At 46.3% G+C, this 18,744-nt stretch overlaps 1 protein-coding gene across 2 annotated transcripts in view; it reads right to left on the reverse strand.

The window, feature by feature from the left end:
• The window catches only part of LOC135525488 (mitogen-activated protein kinase kinase kinase kinase 5-like), an 87,265-nt gene that overhangs the window by 33,674 nt on the left and 34,847 nt on the right, over positions 1–18,744 (reverse strand). The window contains exons 10-14 of one of the 2 annotated variants that reach the window (XM_064953158.1): positions 15,833–15,967; positions 8,158–8,216; positions 6,279–6,346; positions 553–597; positions 400–442 (exon numbers count right to left, since the gene is read on the reverse strand). In XM_064953158.1, coding sequence (XP_064809230.1) covers positions 400–442; positions 553–597; positions 6,279–6,346; positions 8,158–8,216; positions 15,833–15,967 — 350 coding nt within the window. The remainder of the gene's footprint in view (positions 1–399; positions 443–552; positions 598–6,278; positions 6,347–8,157; positions 8,217–15,832; positions 15,968–18,744) is intronic. The other variant, XM_064953159.1, reaches the window with a different exon arrangement.

An 18,744-nucleotide genomic window follows, 5' to 3' on the forward strand; every position in this document is an offset into this window, starting at 1 on the left:
TTCTCCACGATTGCAAGAATCGTTGTTGCATTGACTGCTTATCACAACTTGTGTGTCACTCTCAACGGCACTCGTAACTTCAATGCGCCTCGAGAGGAATATCTATCTCACACAGAACAACAAGCCGACTACGTAAATAGATAAACTATTCTACTATGTGCTTGTCACATTGTTCTTTTCATGAATCGTTTTTGTTTGCGGAGGTAAAGTAGTCATCTTCTAAATGCGACTCGGGGGAAGGAAAAAAATGGTTACATATTTTTGGGCCGTGAGGGGAATGATTTTGCCGTGGCGCAGCGCCACAGCTGAATGACTGCAGCCGTAAACACTGATGCAGAAAACCCAAGCATATGCAGTGAATTAGGCTGTACCTCAAAGTAGAGGTACATTGGGCTTTACCTTTGGAGGTAGAGGAGGTGGGATTCCGTGCTTGAGGGTCGACCTAGAATGGGAAGAGACCAAACAGTCAGGCAGCTGGCAGGGGATATTTGTGCGTCTGTGTGTGTGTGTGTGTGTGTGTGTGTGTGTGTGTGTGTGTGTGTGTGTGCTTACAGCTCCACGTCTTCAAAGGCGTCCTCCAGATGGGCCATGTGTCCCCTGGGGGAAGAGAGAGAATGGACAGATCAGAGAGAAGAGAGGAGAGGGATCAGAGAGGACAGGTACCGGGTGTTCAGGGCTGGGTTGAAGTGAGGGACTTAATGTTACCATCGGGGTCAACTGCACTGAACAAAAATAGAAACGCAACATAAAAAATAAAAAAATGTCATTGATTTTTACTGAGTTACAGTTCCTATGAGGAAATCAATACATTAGAGTTTAAATCATTTATGGATTTCACATGACTGGGAATACAGATATGCATCTATTGGTCACAGATATCTTTAAAAAAATAAAAAATAAACAAAATTAAAAAATGCCCTCACAGTCGGCCGCAGGATCTCGTCACGGTATTTCTGTGCATTCAAATACATTTCCATCGAGAAATTGCAATTATGTTCGTTGTCCGTACCTTATGTCTGCCCAGGGTTTAAAGGGGCCTTTTGTCCCCCAGCACAAGGTGCACCTGTGTAATGATCATGCTGTTTAATCAGCTTCTTGATATGCCACACCTGTCAGGTGGATGGATTATCTTGGCAAAGATGAAATGCTCACTAACAGGGCGTCAGAGAATACAGGAGTCTGGACTCTGTATGATCCCGGGGTAAAGGGCAGGGGGTCAGAGAGAACAGGAGTCAGGACTTTATGATTCAGGGTAAAGGGCAGGGGGTCAGAGAGAACAGGAGTCAGGACTTTATGATTCAGGGGTAAAGGGCAGGGGGTCAGAGAGAACATGAGTCAGGACTTTATGATTCAGGGGTAAAGGGCAGGGGGTCAGAGGGAACATGAGTCAGGACTGTATGATCCCGATGTAAAGGGCAGGGGGTCAGAGAGAACATGAGTCAGGACTGTATGATTCAGGGGTAAAGGGCAGGGGGTCAGAGAGAACATGAGTCAGGACTTTATGATTCAGGGGTAAAGGGCAGGGGGTCAGAGAGAACATGAGTCAGGACTGTATGATTCAGGGGTAAAGGGCAGGGGGTCAGAGAGAACATGAGTCAGGACTGTATGATTCAGGGGTAAAGGGCAGGGGGTCAGAGAGAACATGAGTCAGGACTTTATGATTCAGGGGTAAAGGGCAGGGGGTCAGAGAGAACATGAGTCAGGACTTTATGATTCAGGGGTAAAGGGCAGGGGGTCAGAGAGAACATGAGTCAGGACTGTATGATTCAGGGGTAAAGGGCAGGGGGTCAGAGAGAACATGAGTCAGGACTTTATGATTCAGGGGTAAAGGGCAGGGGGTCAGAGAGAACAGGAGTCAGGACTGTATGATTCAGGGGTAAAGGGCAGGGGGTCAGAGAGAACATGAGTCAGGACTTTATGATTCAGGGGTAAAGGGCAGGGGGTCAGAGAGAACATGAGTCAGGACTTTATGATTCAGGGGTAAAGGGCAGGGGGTCAGAGAGAACATGAGTCAGGACTGTATGATCCCGGGGTAAAGGGCAGGGGTCAGAGGGAACATGAGTCAGGACTGTATGATCCCGATGTAAAGGGCAGGGGGTCAGAGAGAACATGAGTCAGGACTGTATGATCCCGGGGTAAAGGGCAGGGGGTCAGAGAGAACATGAGTCAGGACTGTATGATCCCGGGGTAAAGGGCAGGGGGTCAGAGGGAACATGAGTCAGGACTGTATGATTCAGGGGTAAAGGGCAGGGGGTCAGAGGGAACATGAGTCAGGACTTTATGATTCAGGGGTAAAGGGCAGGGGGTCAGAGAGAACATGAGTCAGGACTGTATGATCCCGATGTAAAGGGCAGGGGGTCAGAGAGAACATGAGTCAGGACTGTATGATCCCGATGTAAAGGGCAGGGGGTCAGAGAGAACATGAGTCAGGACTTTATGATTCAGGGGTAAAGGGCAGGGGGGGGTCAATGATTCATCTGAAAAATGTACCACAAAGCAGTAGCCTGTGGCGGAAAGAAACACACATTGATTAGATAATTTGTTTGTTTTCGTAAAGCAGGAAAACGCACGAAGCAAAGCAACTACTGGTTCTCAAGACGTACACATACAATTCTCAGTAAATATTGAACAAGACTCTAGTGCACGGAGAAACAAGTCTATGTCAAACGAAAAAAAACCTGCAGGGCTCGCTGGTTTAGGTTTAAGTTATTTACAATGTAGCTGTCGGTCGCCATGGTGAAATGGTGCTGGAGGTTACAACTCGTTTAAGAGCCCTGTCTGAGCTCGTTAAATCCTGGCTATTAACGACACTTCCTGTTTGTGTCCGTCTTAAAAGGCTTGAACAGCATGAACAGCAGTTAAATTCACAGCCTCTATGTCTGTCCATCCGTCTGTTTCCCCACTGTATGTCTGTCTGTCTGTCTGCACCTCAATTAGGAGCACGCATCCATCAACTCCTCTGAGGCTGGCAGGGTCAACAGCTATATCACAGCCCACATGGGAGGGTATGAGGAAGGGTATAAACGGAGCACGGCAGGGTGGCACACATCACTGCACTGCACACAGCCAGACCACAGCAGCTGCCTCTACCCATCGGCCCGGGCTGCCACGCCACAGTCAGCGGAGGGGTAGAGCGCGTCGTGGGCATGGTTTTACCACAGGGTGTTAAGTGTTACCGTTGAAACAACTCATCCTCAACACTTTTCAGAAGGCTCCTTTGGAAAGACAGAAGAAGAAGCGAGCAACAGAAAGGAGGCAGAAGGAAAGAGAGAAGAAGAAGCGAGCAACAGAAAGGAGGCAGAAGGAAAGAGAGAAGAAGAAGCGAGCAACAGAAAGGAGGCAGAAGGAAAGAGAGAAGAAGAAGCGAGCAACAGAAAGGAGGCAGAAGGAAAGAGAGAAGAAGAAGCGAGCAACAGAAAGGAGGCAGAAGGAAAGAGAGAAGAAGAAGCGAGCAACAGAAAGGAGGCAGAAGGAAAGACAGAAGAAGAAGCGAGCAACAGAAAGGAGGCAGAAGGAAAGAGAGAAGAAGAAGCGAGCAACAGAAAGGAGGCAGAAGGAAAGAGAGAAGAAGAAACAAAAATAAAGAAAAGGACACAGTCAAGACCTAGATACTACCTGATCAGGGAGGGAGGGGGTGGGAGAGGGTAGGGAGGTAGGTAGGTAAGGAGGGAGGGAGAGGGTGGGGAGGTAGGTAGGTAGGTAGGTAGGTAGGTAAGGAGGGAGGGAGAGGGTGGGGAGGTAGGTAGGTAGGTAGGTAGGTAGGTAGGTAGGTAAGGAGGGAGGGAGAGAGAGGGTGGGGAGGTAGGTAGGTAGGTAGGTAAGGAGGGAGGGAGAGAGAGGGTGGGGAGGGAGGGAGAGGTAGGTAGGTAAGGAGGGTGGGGAGAGAGAGGTAGGTAGGTAAGGAGGGAGGGAGGGAGAGGGTGGGGAGAGAGAGGTAGGTAGGTAAGGAGGGAGGGAGGGAGAGGGTGGGGAGGGAGAGGTAGGTAGGTAAGGAGCGTGGGGAGAGAGAGGTAGGTAGGTAAGGAGGGAGGGAGAGGGTGGGGAGGGAGAGGTAGGTAGGTAAGGAGGGAGTGGTAGGTAGGTAAGGAGGGTGGGGAGAGAGAGGTAGGTAGGTAAGGAGGGAGGGAGGGAGAGGGTGGGGAGGGAGAGGTAGGTAGGTAAGGAGGGTGGGGAGAGAGAGGTAGGTAGGTAAGGAGGGAGGGAGGGAGAGGGTGGGGAGGGAGAGGTAGGTAGGTAAGGAGGGAGGGAGAGGGGGGGAGGAGAGTTAGGTAGGTAGGTAGGTAGGTAGGTAGGTAGGTAGGTAGGTAAGCATGATGGGTTATGCTTTGAGAACAGAACAGGGGTGGCACCTCCACACAGTGAGGTGAATGGAACAGGTTCGTCTCACAACAAGGGGAAGTGAGCAAAACCATTGAAACAACAACAGTCCACAAAGTTAGGAAGCTACGTGTCAGGGTTGGGTAACTGGATTTAGCCGCGGGACAGGAGCGGATACATAATCATTTACTATGCAAATTCACTCACGATAACTAACCACCAAAAAAAATCACTGCCTGTTGCCGACCTGTGCTATAGGTGGGGATTGTTCACAATGTGTATTGGTTCTTCTCATTGATTGTATTGATAAAGTGACCCCCCCCCCCCAAAAAAAACAATTCTTCACAGAACAAAGCTATTAGACAACCCATATAAAGAGACAATAAACACGGAACATGGAGGGGGGCGTGGCAATGGGCGTGGTTGGCCAGTCAGTGCAGCTGAATTTAAAGGAACATTTTAGAGACCCCCTATCAGTTTGAATTTTTAAAAAAAATGTATGCAATTCTACACATTTAGCCACGGACCTGAGAGGAAACGTTGCAGTTTAAAGCACAGAATCATCTAGAATGTAATTGTATGCTGTAGTTTTAGGATTTCCCTTCACTGGAAATAAAGGGGCCAGAACTATGAAAAACAGCCCCAGACATTTATTCCTCATCCACCAAACTTTACAGTTGGCACTATGCATTGGGCAGGTAGCGTTCTCCTGGTATCCACCAAACCCAGATTAATACGTTGGACTGCCAGATGGTGAACCGTGTTTCATCAACCCAGCGAGAGAGTTTCCACTGCTCCAGAGTCCAATGGCGGCGAGCTTTACACCACTCCAGCTGACGCTTGGCATCGCGAGACTAGTCAGGATCGAGGGAAAGATAAACGGAGCAAAGTACAGAGAGATTCTTGATGAAAAACTGCTCCAGAGCGCTCAGGACCTCAGACTGGGACAACGACCCTAAGCACACAGCCAAGACAACGCAGGAGTGGCTTCAAGACAAATCTCTGAATGCCCTTGGGTGGCCCAGCCAGAGCCCGGACTTCAACCTGATCTAACATCTCTGGAGAGACCTGAAAATCCAACCTGACAGAGCTTGAGAGGATCTGCAGAGAAGAATGTGAGAAACTCCCCAAATACAGGTGTGCCAAGCTTGTTGCGTCACACCCAAGAAGACTCGAGGCTGTAATCTCTGCCAAAGGTGCTTCAACAAAGTACTGAGTAAAGGGTCTGAATACTTGTGTAAAATGTAATATTTCAAACATTTCTAAAAACCTGTTTTGCTTTGTCATTATGGGGTATTGTGATGTCATTAAGGGGTATTTGATGTCATTATGGGTTATTGTGATGTCATTATGGGTTATTGTGATGTCATTATGGGTTATTGTGATGTCATTATGGGGTCTTGTGTGTAGATTGATGAGGAAAAAAAAAACAATTTAATCCATTTTCAAATAAAGCTGAAACGTAATAAAATGTGTAAAAAGTCAAAGGGCCTGAATACTTTCCGAATGCCTGGTATAGTGTCATTTATATATATATAAAAAAAAGTTAAGATTTTAAAAAAAGTACATTGTTTGGACCAAGGTGGGCCGAAAAAATAGAAAGCTTGAGCAGATCATTTCCAGATGAGTTACTACTGACATCGTACCCTGTGTAACCACGGTGTGATCAATAGAGAACCATTCCACAAAAAAGTTTGACTGGTGTGTAAAACCAGTCAGCGAGTCTCGATAGGAAAACATTTAAAAAGGGTCCTGACATAGAAAAGTTTGCTTTCTAAAAAATGAAGTTTGCTCCTTACGTGACATATTGTTGAGGGGAGAGACCCCTTTAACTTCTGTTTAACCACGGTGGATATCCGTGATATTTCAGATGTCCCAGAAATCCCACTGGACCATAAAAACAACAGAAGCCTGGAACGGAACAGAGTCGTCCCCGTGACGACGGTTACCATGGTTCTCACCTGGTAGAGATGCCTCCCTCTGCGAAAGGGCTCCAGGGAGAGGGGAAGTCGCAGTGTTTAGTCACGTCCTGGAGAGAGCACAGCAATAACAAACAAGACATGTTAGTTACTACCACCAAGGCCTGTGTCTCAAATGGAACGATTACCTATATAGTGCACGACTGCAGTGCTCTGGTCAAAAGTAGTGCACTGTATAGGGAATAGGGTGCCATAGGGCTCTGGTCAGAAGTAGTGCACTGTATAGGGAATAGGGTGTCATTTGGGATACAGAGGGTATTTCAACTGCAGGCTGTGTCTGAAATAGCAACCTCATGTCCTAGTCCTGGGGACTCTAAGGGCGTACACCGTTTTGTTTTGTTGCCCTAGCACTACACGGCTGACTCACCTGGCACTACACGGCCGACCCACCTGGCACTACACGGCCGACTCACCTGGCACTACACGGCCGACTCACCTGGCACTACACGGCCGACTCACCTGGCACTACACGGCCGACTCACCTGGCACTACACGGCCGACTCACCTGGCACTACACGGCCGACTCACCTGGCACTACACGGCCGACTCACCTGGCACTACACGGCCGACTCACCTGGCACTACACGGCCGACTCACCTGGCACTACACGGCCGACTCACCTGGCACTACACGGCCGACTCACCTGGCACTACACGGCCGACCTACCTGGCACTACACGGCCGACTCACCTGGCACTACACGGCCGACTCACCTGGCACTACACGGCCGACTCACCTGGCACTACACGGCCGACTCACCTGGCACTACACGGCCGACTCACCTGGCACTACACGGCCGACTCACCTGGCACTACACGGCCGACTCACCTGGCACTACACGGCCGACTCACCTGGCACTACACGGCCGACTCACCTGGCACTACACGGCCGACCCCCTGGCACTACACGGCCGACCCACCTGGCACTACACGGCCGACCCCCCTGGCACTACACGGCCGACCCACCTGGCACTACACGGCCGACCCCCTGGCACTACACGGCCGACTCACCTGGCACTACGGCCGACCCCCTGGCACTACGGCCGACTCACCTGGCACTACACGGCCGACTCACCTGGCACTACACGGCCGATTCACCTGGCACTACACGGCCGACTCACCTGGCACTACACGGCTGACTCACCTGGCACTACACGGCTGAGTCACCTGGCACTACACGGCCGACTTACCTGGCACTACACGGCCGACTCACCTGGCACTACGGCCGACTCACCTGGCACTACGGCCGATTCACCTGGCACTACACGGCCGACTCACCTGGCACTACACGGCTGACTCACCTGGCACTACACGGCTGACTCACCTGGCACTACACGGCTGACTCACCTGGCACTACACGGCTGATTCACCTGGCACTACACGGCTGACTCACCTGGCACTACACGGCTGATTCACCTGGCACTACATGGCCGACTCACCTGGCACTACACAGCTGATTCACCTAGCACTACACGGCTGACTCACCTGGCACTACACGGCTGACTCACCTGGCACTACACGGACGATTCATCAAGCTTTGATAATTTGAATCAGCTGTGTTGTGTTGGGACAAAAAAACGATCCCACCCTTGGAGTCCCGGGGACCGAGTTTGGGGAAACACTGCGATAGTCAAAAGTGGTGTATTATATAGGGAATAGGGTGCGATTTGGGAAACACTGCCCTAGTCAAAAGTGGTGTATTATATAGGGAATAGGGTGTGATTTGGGAAGCAAACTTTTACTTGGGGACATTTACAATCACTTCCTGACCAACATACTTTACACTAGATTACACATATATTCAAATAAGAAAATAATTGCTGATAAACAGTATTGCAAATACATAATGTTAAATATATTCACCATTTCAATGTGAGCCTCTGTTTCCTTCCTCAGTGGAGGTTCAAACGTCACTTTATCAACTGTGGAGGAGAGAAGTCCTGATGAAGTGGCATTGAGACATTACACACTCCAGTCAGTAGGGGGAGCCAGAACCCAACACTTCAACCATCACAACAAACCAATATCCTCATGCATCAGAGTAGGGTGAAGTTACCTCACCCTATATAGTGCACTACTTTGACCAGGGCCCATAGGGTATTGGTCCAAAGTAGTGCACTATTTAAAACCCATAAGAGTCTAAGCTCTGTCGACGCTGGGGGAGGGGGGGGGTTCTACTAAGCGACAGTTGAAATTGGAAGCAGTGGCTTAGCCAAATACATTTAAACTCTGTTTTTCACAATTCCTGACATTTAATCCTAGTAAAAATTCCCTGTCTTAGGTCAGTTATGATCACCACTTGATTTTAAGAATGTGAAATGTCTGAATAATAAGAGAGAATGATTTATTTCAGCTTTTATTTATTTCATCACATTCTCAGTGGGTCATAAGTTTACATACACTCAATTAGTATTTAGTAGCATTGCCTTTAAATTGTTTAACTTGGGTCAAATGTTTCTGGTAGCGTTCCACAAGCTGGGTGAATTTTGGCCCATTCCTCCTGACAGAGATGGTGTAACTGAGTCAGGTTTGTAGGAATCGTTGCTCGCACATGCTTCTTCAGTTCTGCCCACAGATTTTCTATAGGATTGAGGTCAGGGCTTTGTGATGGCCACTCCAATACCTTGACTTTGTTGTCCTTAAGCCATTTTGCTACAACTTTGGAAGTACGCTTGGGGTCATTGTCCATTTGGAAGACCCATTTGCGACCAAGCGTTAACTGATGTCTTGAAGTGTTGCTTGAATATATCCACATAATTGTCCTGCCTCATGATGCTATCTATTTTGTGAAGTGCACGAGTCCCTCCTGCAGCAAAGCACCCCAACAACATGATACTGCCACCCCCGTGCTTCACGGTTGGGATGGTGTTCTTTGGCTTGCAAGCCTCCCCCTTTTTCCTCCAAACATAACGATGGTCATTTTGGCCAAACAGTTCTATTTTTGTTTCATCAGACCAGAGGACATTTCTCCAAAAAGTACCATCTTTGTCCCCATGTGCAGTTGCAAACCGTAGTCTGGCTTTTTTATGGCGGTTTTGGAGCAGTGGCTTCTTCCTTGCTGAGTGGCCTTTCAGGTTATGTCGATATTGGACTCGTTTAACTGTAGATATATATACTTTTGTACCTGTTTCCCCCAGCATCTTCACAAGGTCCTTTTCTGTTGTTCTGGGATTGATTTGCACTTGTCGCACCAAAGTACGTTCATCTCTAGGAGACAGAACGCGTCTCCTTCCTGAGCGGTATGACGGCTGCGTGGTCCCATGGTGTTTATACTTGCGTACTATTGTTTGTACAGATGAACGTGGTACAGTCAGGCGTTTGGAAATTGCTCCCAAGGATGAACCAGACTTGTGGAGGGCAAAACATTTTTTTCTGAGGTCTTGGCTGATTTCTTTTGATTTTCCCAATGATGTCAAGGAGAGAGGCACTGAGTTTGAAGGTAGGCCTCGAAATACATCCACAGGTTCACCTCCAATTGACTCAAATTATGTCAATTAGCCTATCAGAAGCTTCTAAAGCCATGACATCATTTTCTGGAATTTTCCAAGCTGTTTAAAGGCACAGTCAACTTAATGTATGTAAACTTCTGACCCACTGGAATTATGATACAGTGAATTATAAGTGAAATAATCTGTCTGTAAACAAATTGTTAGAAAAATTACTTGTGTCATGCACAAAGTAGATGTCCTAAACAACTTACCAAAACTATAGTTTGTTAACAAGAAATGTGTAGAGTGGTTGAAAAACAAGTTTTAATGACTCCAACCTAAGTGTATGTAAACTAGTTTTAATGACTCCAACCTAAGTGTATGTAAACTAGTTTTAATGACTCCAACCTAAGTGTATGTAAACTAGTTTTAATGACTCCAACCTAAGTGTATGTAAACTAGTTTTAATGACTCCAACCTAAGTGTATGTAAACTAGTGTTAATGACTCCAACCTATGTGTATGTAAACTAGTGTTAATGACTCCAACCTAAGTGTATGTAAACTAGTGTTAATGACTCCAACCTAAGTGTATGTAAACTAGTTTTAATGACTCCAACCTAAGTGTATGTAAACTAGTGTTAATGACTCCAACCTAAGTGTATGCATGTTCTGACTTCAACTGTATATGTAATTGTTTTATGAAGGACATACCAAGGGTAATTTTGTCAATTTTCGAATTAAGACCCCTTGAATTATTCCCCCCAAAAAAACATTTTTTATAAAAAATTATATTTCGGCCTAACTGCTATTAGCAGTTAACAAATTCACTTAATCTAGTGGGGCGGCAGGTAGACTAGTGGTTAGAGCGTTGGGCCAGTAACCACCAAAAAGGTTGCAAGATCGAATCCCTGAGCTGACAAGGTAAAAAAATAAAATAATCTGTCGTTCTGCCCCTGAACAAGGCAGTTAACCCACTGTTCCCTGGTAGGCCGTCATTGTAAATAATAGTTTGTTTTAAACTGACTTGCCCAGTTAAATAAAGGTTAAATAAACAATTAAATGTAACAGATAGTCCTCCACCCCCCCAAAAAATCCAAAGGAAGTTTGTTCTGAAGTGTTTGTTCTAGATCTGAACAATCAGTTGTTTTTTTAATGTATTTGGCACCAAACTGTACCCATATATTCTTTTTTTTCAACTGTTACCGGGGGTGGGGGGGGGGGGGGGGGGCTTCAGATAAGTGTGTTGAGGCCAAGCTCTAGCTCTGTCACCTTTCACCAAGTAGTCAGATTGAGACGCGCCCAATGCAAAACAAAACAGACATCTCTTAAAAACGGACAGATTTGTATGGGGGATTGTTTGGATGATGCTAATTTGATTACCGCAGGGGAACGGACATCAACCTCAGGAGGGGCGGAGGGGGGGGGTGTTTAAAGAAAAGGGTGCCATTTATAAACACAGACCCTTTTCTAATGCTTCCTTCCATGACAAAGCTTTCCCCTACCCTTCGTCATGTAAAGTCAGTGACAACAGTATTTCAAGGAAGGACGCATTTTGGTACCAGTATTTTGAACCGAGCTTTAGTTCTGTTTGACATTGGGAACAAATCAAGCTGTAGATGTTGATGGTAGTAAGCTTAGCAGTAAATGGTGACACACACACACACACACACACACACACACACACACACACACACACACACACACACACATACACACACACACACACCCACAGAGCACCAACAGGTGGTTCAGTATTATAAACACCAACACCCCTCTGGTCACGGGGCCTGAGACATGGCGTCAACCCTAAACCCGCCCACAGGCTAAATGCGAGAGCGAGAGGGGATTGGTGGACGAGATTACGTCTGCATCCCAAATGGCAATCTATTCCCCATATAGTGCACTCCTCACTATATAGGGACACAGTGCACTCCTCACTATATAGGGACATAGTGCACTCCTCACTATAGAGGGACACAGTGCACTCCTCACTATATAGGGGCACAGTGCACTCCTCACTATATAGGGACACAGTGCACTCCTCACTATAGAGGGACACAGTGCACTCCTCACTATATTAGGGACACAGTGCACTCCTCACTATATAGGGGCACAGTGCACTCCTCACTATATAGGGACACAGTGCACTCCTCACTATATTAGGGACACAGTGCACTCCTCACTATATAGGGACACAGTGCACTCCTCACTATATAGGGACACAGTGCACTCCTCACTATATAGGGACACAGTGCACTCCTCACTATATAGGGACACAGTGCACTCCTCACTATATAGGGACACAGTGCACTCCTCACTATATTAGGGACACAGTGCACTCCTCACTATAGAGGGACACAGTGCACTCCTCACTATAGAGGGACACAGTGCACTCCTCACTATAGAGGGACACAGTGCACTCCTCACTATAGAGGGACACAGTGCACTCCTCACTATATAGGGACACAGTGCACTCCTCACTATATAGGGACATAGTGCACTCCTCACTATAGAGGGACACAGTGCACTCCTCACTATATAGGGACACAGTGCACTCCTCACTATAGAGGGACACAGTGCACTCCTCACTATATAGGGACACAGTGCACTCCTCACTATAGAGGGACACAGTGCACTCCTCACTATAGAGGGACACAGTGCACTCCTCACTATAGAGGGACACAGTGCACTCCTCACTATAGAGGGACACAGTGCACTCCTCACTATAGAGGGACACAGTGCACTCCTCACTATAGAGGGACACAGTGCACTCCTCACTATAGAGGGACACAGTGCACTCCTCACTATAGAGGGACACAGTGCACTCCTCACTATAGAGGGACACAGTGCACTCCTCACTATAGAGGGACACAGTGCACTCCTCACTATAGAGGGACACAGTGCACTCCTCACTATAGAGGGACACAGTGCACTCCTCACTATAGAGGGACACAGTGCACTCCTCACTATAGAGGGACACAGTGCACTCCTCACTATAGAGGGACACAGTGCACTCCTCACTATATAGGGACACAGTGCACTACTCACTATATTAGGGAATAAGGTGCCATTTGGGATGGTGACGAGAACAAACCAGACACGACAGGATTCAGCATGTCCCAGGGCAACATGCTCCATGCCGTGACACTGTCAAGGGCGACAGAAACCTGCCATGAAGCTAATCATCTCTTTCGTTGCATTGCTGATACACAGACAGACAGGAGTCAATTGAGCTACTGCGTAAACCAGTAAGGCAGGTTACACACGATGAAGACACCTGACAGAGAGAGAACCAAACTCTGCTGTATTGTCTACGTGTTGACTCTAAGCCGTATCTAAAATGGTGTCCTGTTCCCTATCGAGTAGAGGTGTAACAGTTCACCAAACCCACGGTTCGGTACATATTGTGGTTTTGGGTTACGGTTCAGTTACGGTTCAGGTGCGGTTCAGTTACGGTTCAGGTGCGGTTCAGTTACGGTTCAGGTACGGTTCAGGTACGGTTCAGTTACGGTTCAGGTGCGGTTCAGTTACGGTTCAGGTGCGGTTCAGGTACGGTTCAGGTACGTTTCAGGTACGGTTCAGGTACGGTTCAGGTACGGTTCAGGTACGGTTCAGGTGCGGTTCAGGTACGGTTCGAGTACGGTTCAGGTACGGTTCAGGTACGGTTCAGTTACGGTTCGAGTACGGTTCAGGTACGGTTCAGGTACGGTTCAGTTACGGTTCGAGTACGGTTCAGGTACGGTTCAGGTGCGGTTCAGGTACGGTTCAGGTACGGTTCGAGTACGGTTCAGGTACGGTTCAGGTACGGTTCAGGTACGGTTCAGGTACGGTTCAGGTGCGGTTCAGGTACGGTTCGAGTACGGTTCAGGTACGGTTCAGGTACGGTTCAGTTACGGTTCGAGTACGGTTCAGGTACGGTTCAGGTACGGTTCAGTTACGGTTCGAGTACGGTTCAGGTACGGTTCAGGTACGGTTCGGGTACAGTTCGAGTACGGTTCAGGTACGGTTCAGGTACAGTTCGGGTACGGTTCGGGTACGGTCCAGTTACGTTTCAGGTACGGTTCAGGTACGGTTCAGTTACGGTCCAGTTACGTTTCAGGTACGGTTCAGGTACAGTTCGGGTACGGTTCGGGTACGGTTCGGGTACGGTTCGGGTACGGTTCGGGGACGGTTCAGGTACGGTTCGGGTACGGTTCGGGTACGGTTCGGGTACGGTTCGGGTACAGTTCGGGTACGGTTCGGGTACAGTTCGGGTACAGTTCGGGTACGGTTCGGGTACAGTTCGGGTACAGTTCGGGTACGGATCAGTTACGGTTCGGGTACGGTTCGGGTACAGTTCGGTTACGGTTCGGGGACGGTTCAGGTACGGTTCGGGTGCGGTTGGTTACGGTTCGGGGACGGTTCAGTTACGGTTGGGTGCGGTTCGATGCGGTTCAGTTACGGTTCGGTGCGGTTCGGTACGGTTGGGTACGGTTCAGGTACGGTTCGTGTACAGTTCGGGTACGGTTCAGTTACGGTTCGGGTACGGTCACGGTACAGTTCAGTTACGGTTCGGGTACGGTTCGGGTACGGTTCAGTTACGGTTCGGGTACGGTTCGGGTACAGTTCAGTTACGGTTCGGGTACGGTCACGGTACAGTTCAGTTACGGTTCGGGTACGGTTCAGTTACGGTTCGGGTACGGTTCGGGTACAGTTCAGTTACGGTTCGGGTACGGTTCGGGTACGGTTCGGGTACGGTTCAGTTACGGTTCGGGTACGGTTCGGGTACGGTCACGGTACAGTTTGGGTACGGTTCAGTTACGGTTCGGGTACGGTTCGGGTACGGTCACGGTACAGTTTGGGTACGGTTCGGGTACGGTTCGGGTACGGATCGGGTACGGTTCAGTTACGGTTCGGGTATGGTTCGGGTACGGTTCAGTTACGGTTCGGGTATGGTTCGGGTACGGTTCAGTTACGGTTCGGGTACGGTTCGGGTACGGTTCAGTTACGGTTCGGGTACGGTTCAGTTACGGTTCGGGTATGGTTTGGGTACGGTTCGGGTACAGTTCGGTCTCTTAAATCGTAGAAGCATATCGTTCTCCTTTAACTTTTAATCTCCTAACTCGCTTTGCCACAAACACGGAAGCTCTATAACTGTTGTGACGCTTTGATGACGACAACGACAAGCGACACACGCCATTTCGTAGGCTATTGTCGTTGAACAGTTTGCGACATCCTTATCCACAACTCTGTCAATCGTCGTTGTAAATCGAATGCGAAGCGAAAATGTTCCCGAACAGTAAAATGACGACGAAGGATCCTTCAATTCTGTTTCATCGACCCTTCCACTCGCCATCGTACAAAACTAGTTCCCGGTTTGCGCCTCACGAAAAGACAGTTTGAAATGTGCCAGTTAAGATTTTGAATTTCGAATACGTGCACCGTTACTGTATACCCCTATCATAGGAATCTGGTCAAAAAGTAGAGCACTATATTTTAGGGAATAGGTTACCATTTGAGAGACAACCAAAGTATGACGGCTATGAGAAACTGTCGTCAAAGTCTCTGAGCTTCTGATGCAAACTGGAATGAGTCAGGCCAACACACACATTTCAACCGGTAAAGTTGAAATTAAACCGCTCATCATGAGTCCCAGGATGCGACCGATGATGATTTGGAAAAAAGTAGCTTAGTTGTTTTTTTGTTTGTTGCCGCAGGCTGTACACACTACTTCAGTCACTCATTCACTTGATAATGCCTCAAATGTCACAGCAGCATTCCCTTGGTGTGGCCGTAAAGGCACGATGCAACTATTCGAAAGAAAACGAAGTGTCTTGAAAAAGGCATGAGCTCAAGTCTTCGTTTTTATTTTTTTTTGCGCAGGCTTTTTTTATTTCAAGTTATAATTAAACATTTCTCACGCACCTGAAACCAGCATGTTCAGGTGAGCGATTACTTTTCCTATTTGAAACAGTGAAATTTAGAGTCCGAACAGTCAGTCCGAACACAGCAGCATAACACCACTTCTACGTGTTGCTGACAGGAACGGACATGAGACGGAGAAGTCCCACTACTGTCTCAAACAGAGATATCACACTACACTAATATCTCACTACTGTCTCTGACTGACCTGGGTCCCTGCTGTCCTCGGCCCTGTCCGTCTCCTCTGTAGGGTAGATAGGGTAGCTATGGAAACTAGCAGGATAGTTAGGGGGGCCAGGGCTCGAGCACGGCCTTCCCGGAGATGCATGATTCCCGTTTTCTGCTGCTTCATGGCGAGTAGAGGAAAGGTCAGATACAACCGTCAAAACAACATCGACAAGTTCGTCAACAACAACAGATGACAGGTCAACAACAACCACAGCCGTCAGACAACAACATTAAACAGCTCAAACAGGGACTGAACTGCACACACACACACACACACACACACACACACACACACACACACACACACACACACACACACACACACACACACACACACACACACACACACACACACACACACACATTTACATTTACATTTAAGTCATTTAGCAGACGCTCTTATCCAGAGCGACTTACAAAACACACAGACAGACCACAGCTAAAGTGAGTATTACTAGAGCTGTGATGGTCACAAATTATGTCAGCCAGTGATTGTCAAGCAAATAACTGTCGGTCTCACGGTAATTGACAGTTAATTAACATGAACACATTGAGCACCTCCTGGCTTCCACACATTTCCTACCAGCCACTGATGAAGACCTTTGGAACATCTACATTTTAAAAAGTCTAATAAATCCATGTAATATAGCCTACACCATCACAATAAATCCATGTAATATAGTCTACACCATCACAATAAATCCATGTAATATAGTCTACACCATCACAATAAATCCATGTAATATAGCCTACACCATCACAATAAACCCATGTAATATAGCCTACACCATCACAATAAATCCATGTAATATAGTCTACACCATCACAATAAATCCATGTAATATAGCCTACACCATCACAACAAACCCATGTAATATAGCCTACACCATCACAATAAATCCATGTAATATAGCCTACACCATCACAATAAACCCATGTAATATAGCCAACACCATCACAATAAATCCATGTAATATAGCGAACACCATCACAATAAATCCATGTAATATAGCCTACACCATCACAACAAACCCATGTAATATAGCCTACACCATCACAATAAATCCATGTAATATTGTCTACCTACACCATCACAATAAACCCATGTAATATAGCCTACACCATCACAATAAATCCATGTAATATAGCCTACACCATCACAATGAATCCATGTAATATAGTCTACACCATCACAATAAATCCATGTAATATAGCCTACACCATCACAATGAATCCATGTAATATAGCGAACACCATCACAATAAACCCATGTAATATAGCCTACACCATCACAATAAATCCATGTAATATAGCCTACACCATCACAATAAATCCATGTAATATAGCCTACACTATCACAATAAATCCATGTAATATAGCCTACACCATCACAATAAATCCATGTAATATAGTCTACACCATCACAATAAATCCATGTAATATAGCCTACACCATCACAATAAATCCATGTAATATAGCCTACACCATCACAATAAATCCATGTAATATAGCCTACACCATCACAATAAATCCATGTAATATAGCCTACACCATCACAATAAATCCATGTAATATAGTCTACACCATCACAATAAATCCATGTAATATAGCCTACACCATCACAATAAATCCATGTAATATAGCCTACACCATCACAATAAATCCATGTAATATAGTCTACACCATCACAATAAATCCATGTAATATAGCCTACACCATCACAACAAACCCATGTAATATAGCCTACACCATCACAATAAATCCATGTAATATAGTCTACCTACACCATCACAATAAACCCATGTAATATAGCCTACACCATCACAATGAATCCATGTAATATAGCCTACACCATCACAATAAATCCATGTAATATAGTCTACACCATCACAATGAATCCATGTAATATAGCCTACACCATCACAATAAACCCATGTAATATAGCCTACACCATCACAATAAACCCATGTAATATAGCCTACACCATCACAATAAATACATGTAATATAGCCTACACCATCACAATAAATCCATGTAATATAGCCTACACCATCACAATAAATCCATGTAATATAGCCTACACCATCACAATAAATACATGTAATATAGCCTACACCATCACAATAAATCCATGTAATATAGCCTACACCATCACAATGAATCCATGTAATATAGCCTACACCATCACAATAAATCCATGTAATATAGTCTACACCATCACAATAAATCCATGTAATATAGCCTACACCATCACAATGAATCCATGTAATATAGCCTACACCATCACAATAAATACATGTAATATAGCCTACACCATCACAATAAATCCATGTAATATAGCCTACACCATCACAATAAACCCATGTAATATAGCCTACACCATCACAATAAATCCATGTAATATAGCCTACACCATCACAATAAACCCATGTAATATAGCCTACACCATCACAATAAACCCATGTAATATAGTCTACACCATCACAATAAATACATATAGTTATTTTAGACAGGTCTATAATGAAGAAAATGTAGTCTATTTCAGAAGGACAGAATAGCATACTGTGAGTTGTCCTTATGTTAGTGTCCTGATCTGGCTATGACACATGGCTGTGGGCTGCACTAGTTCATTTAGTGGACAAGATTTGCTTAGAATTCCATGGTTTTATTTTATAGTATGAAGAATACACCTGAACCAAGCTGAATAAAATAGAAATTATATTTTCTCCTAACGATTTGAGGGAGTGTCGCACATGCGGCTATTCTGCGTTGAGCATTTTATTCAAAGTTATTGATGTAACTTCAGTTGTTGTACAAACATTAGACTATCGGTTTTGATTTTTAATACTGTCAGGACCCGGTTACGAACCTGGGTCTCCGGAGTGAGAAACA

Source organism: Oncorhynchus masou, chromosome 32 (assembly GCF_036934945.1).
Source record: "Oncorhynchus masou masou isolate Uvic2021 chromosome 32, UVic_Omas_1.1, whole genome shotgun sequence".
Taxonomy (NCBI): domain Eukaryota; kingdom Metazoa; phylum Chordata; class Actinopteri; order Salmoniformes; family Salmonidae; genus Oncorhynchus; species Oncorhynchus masou.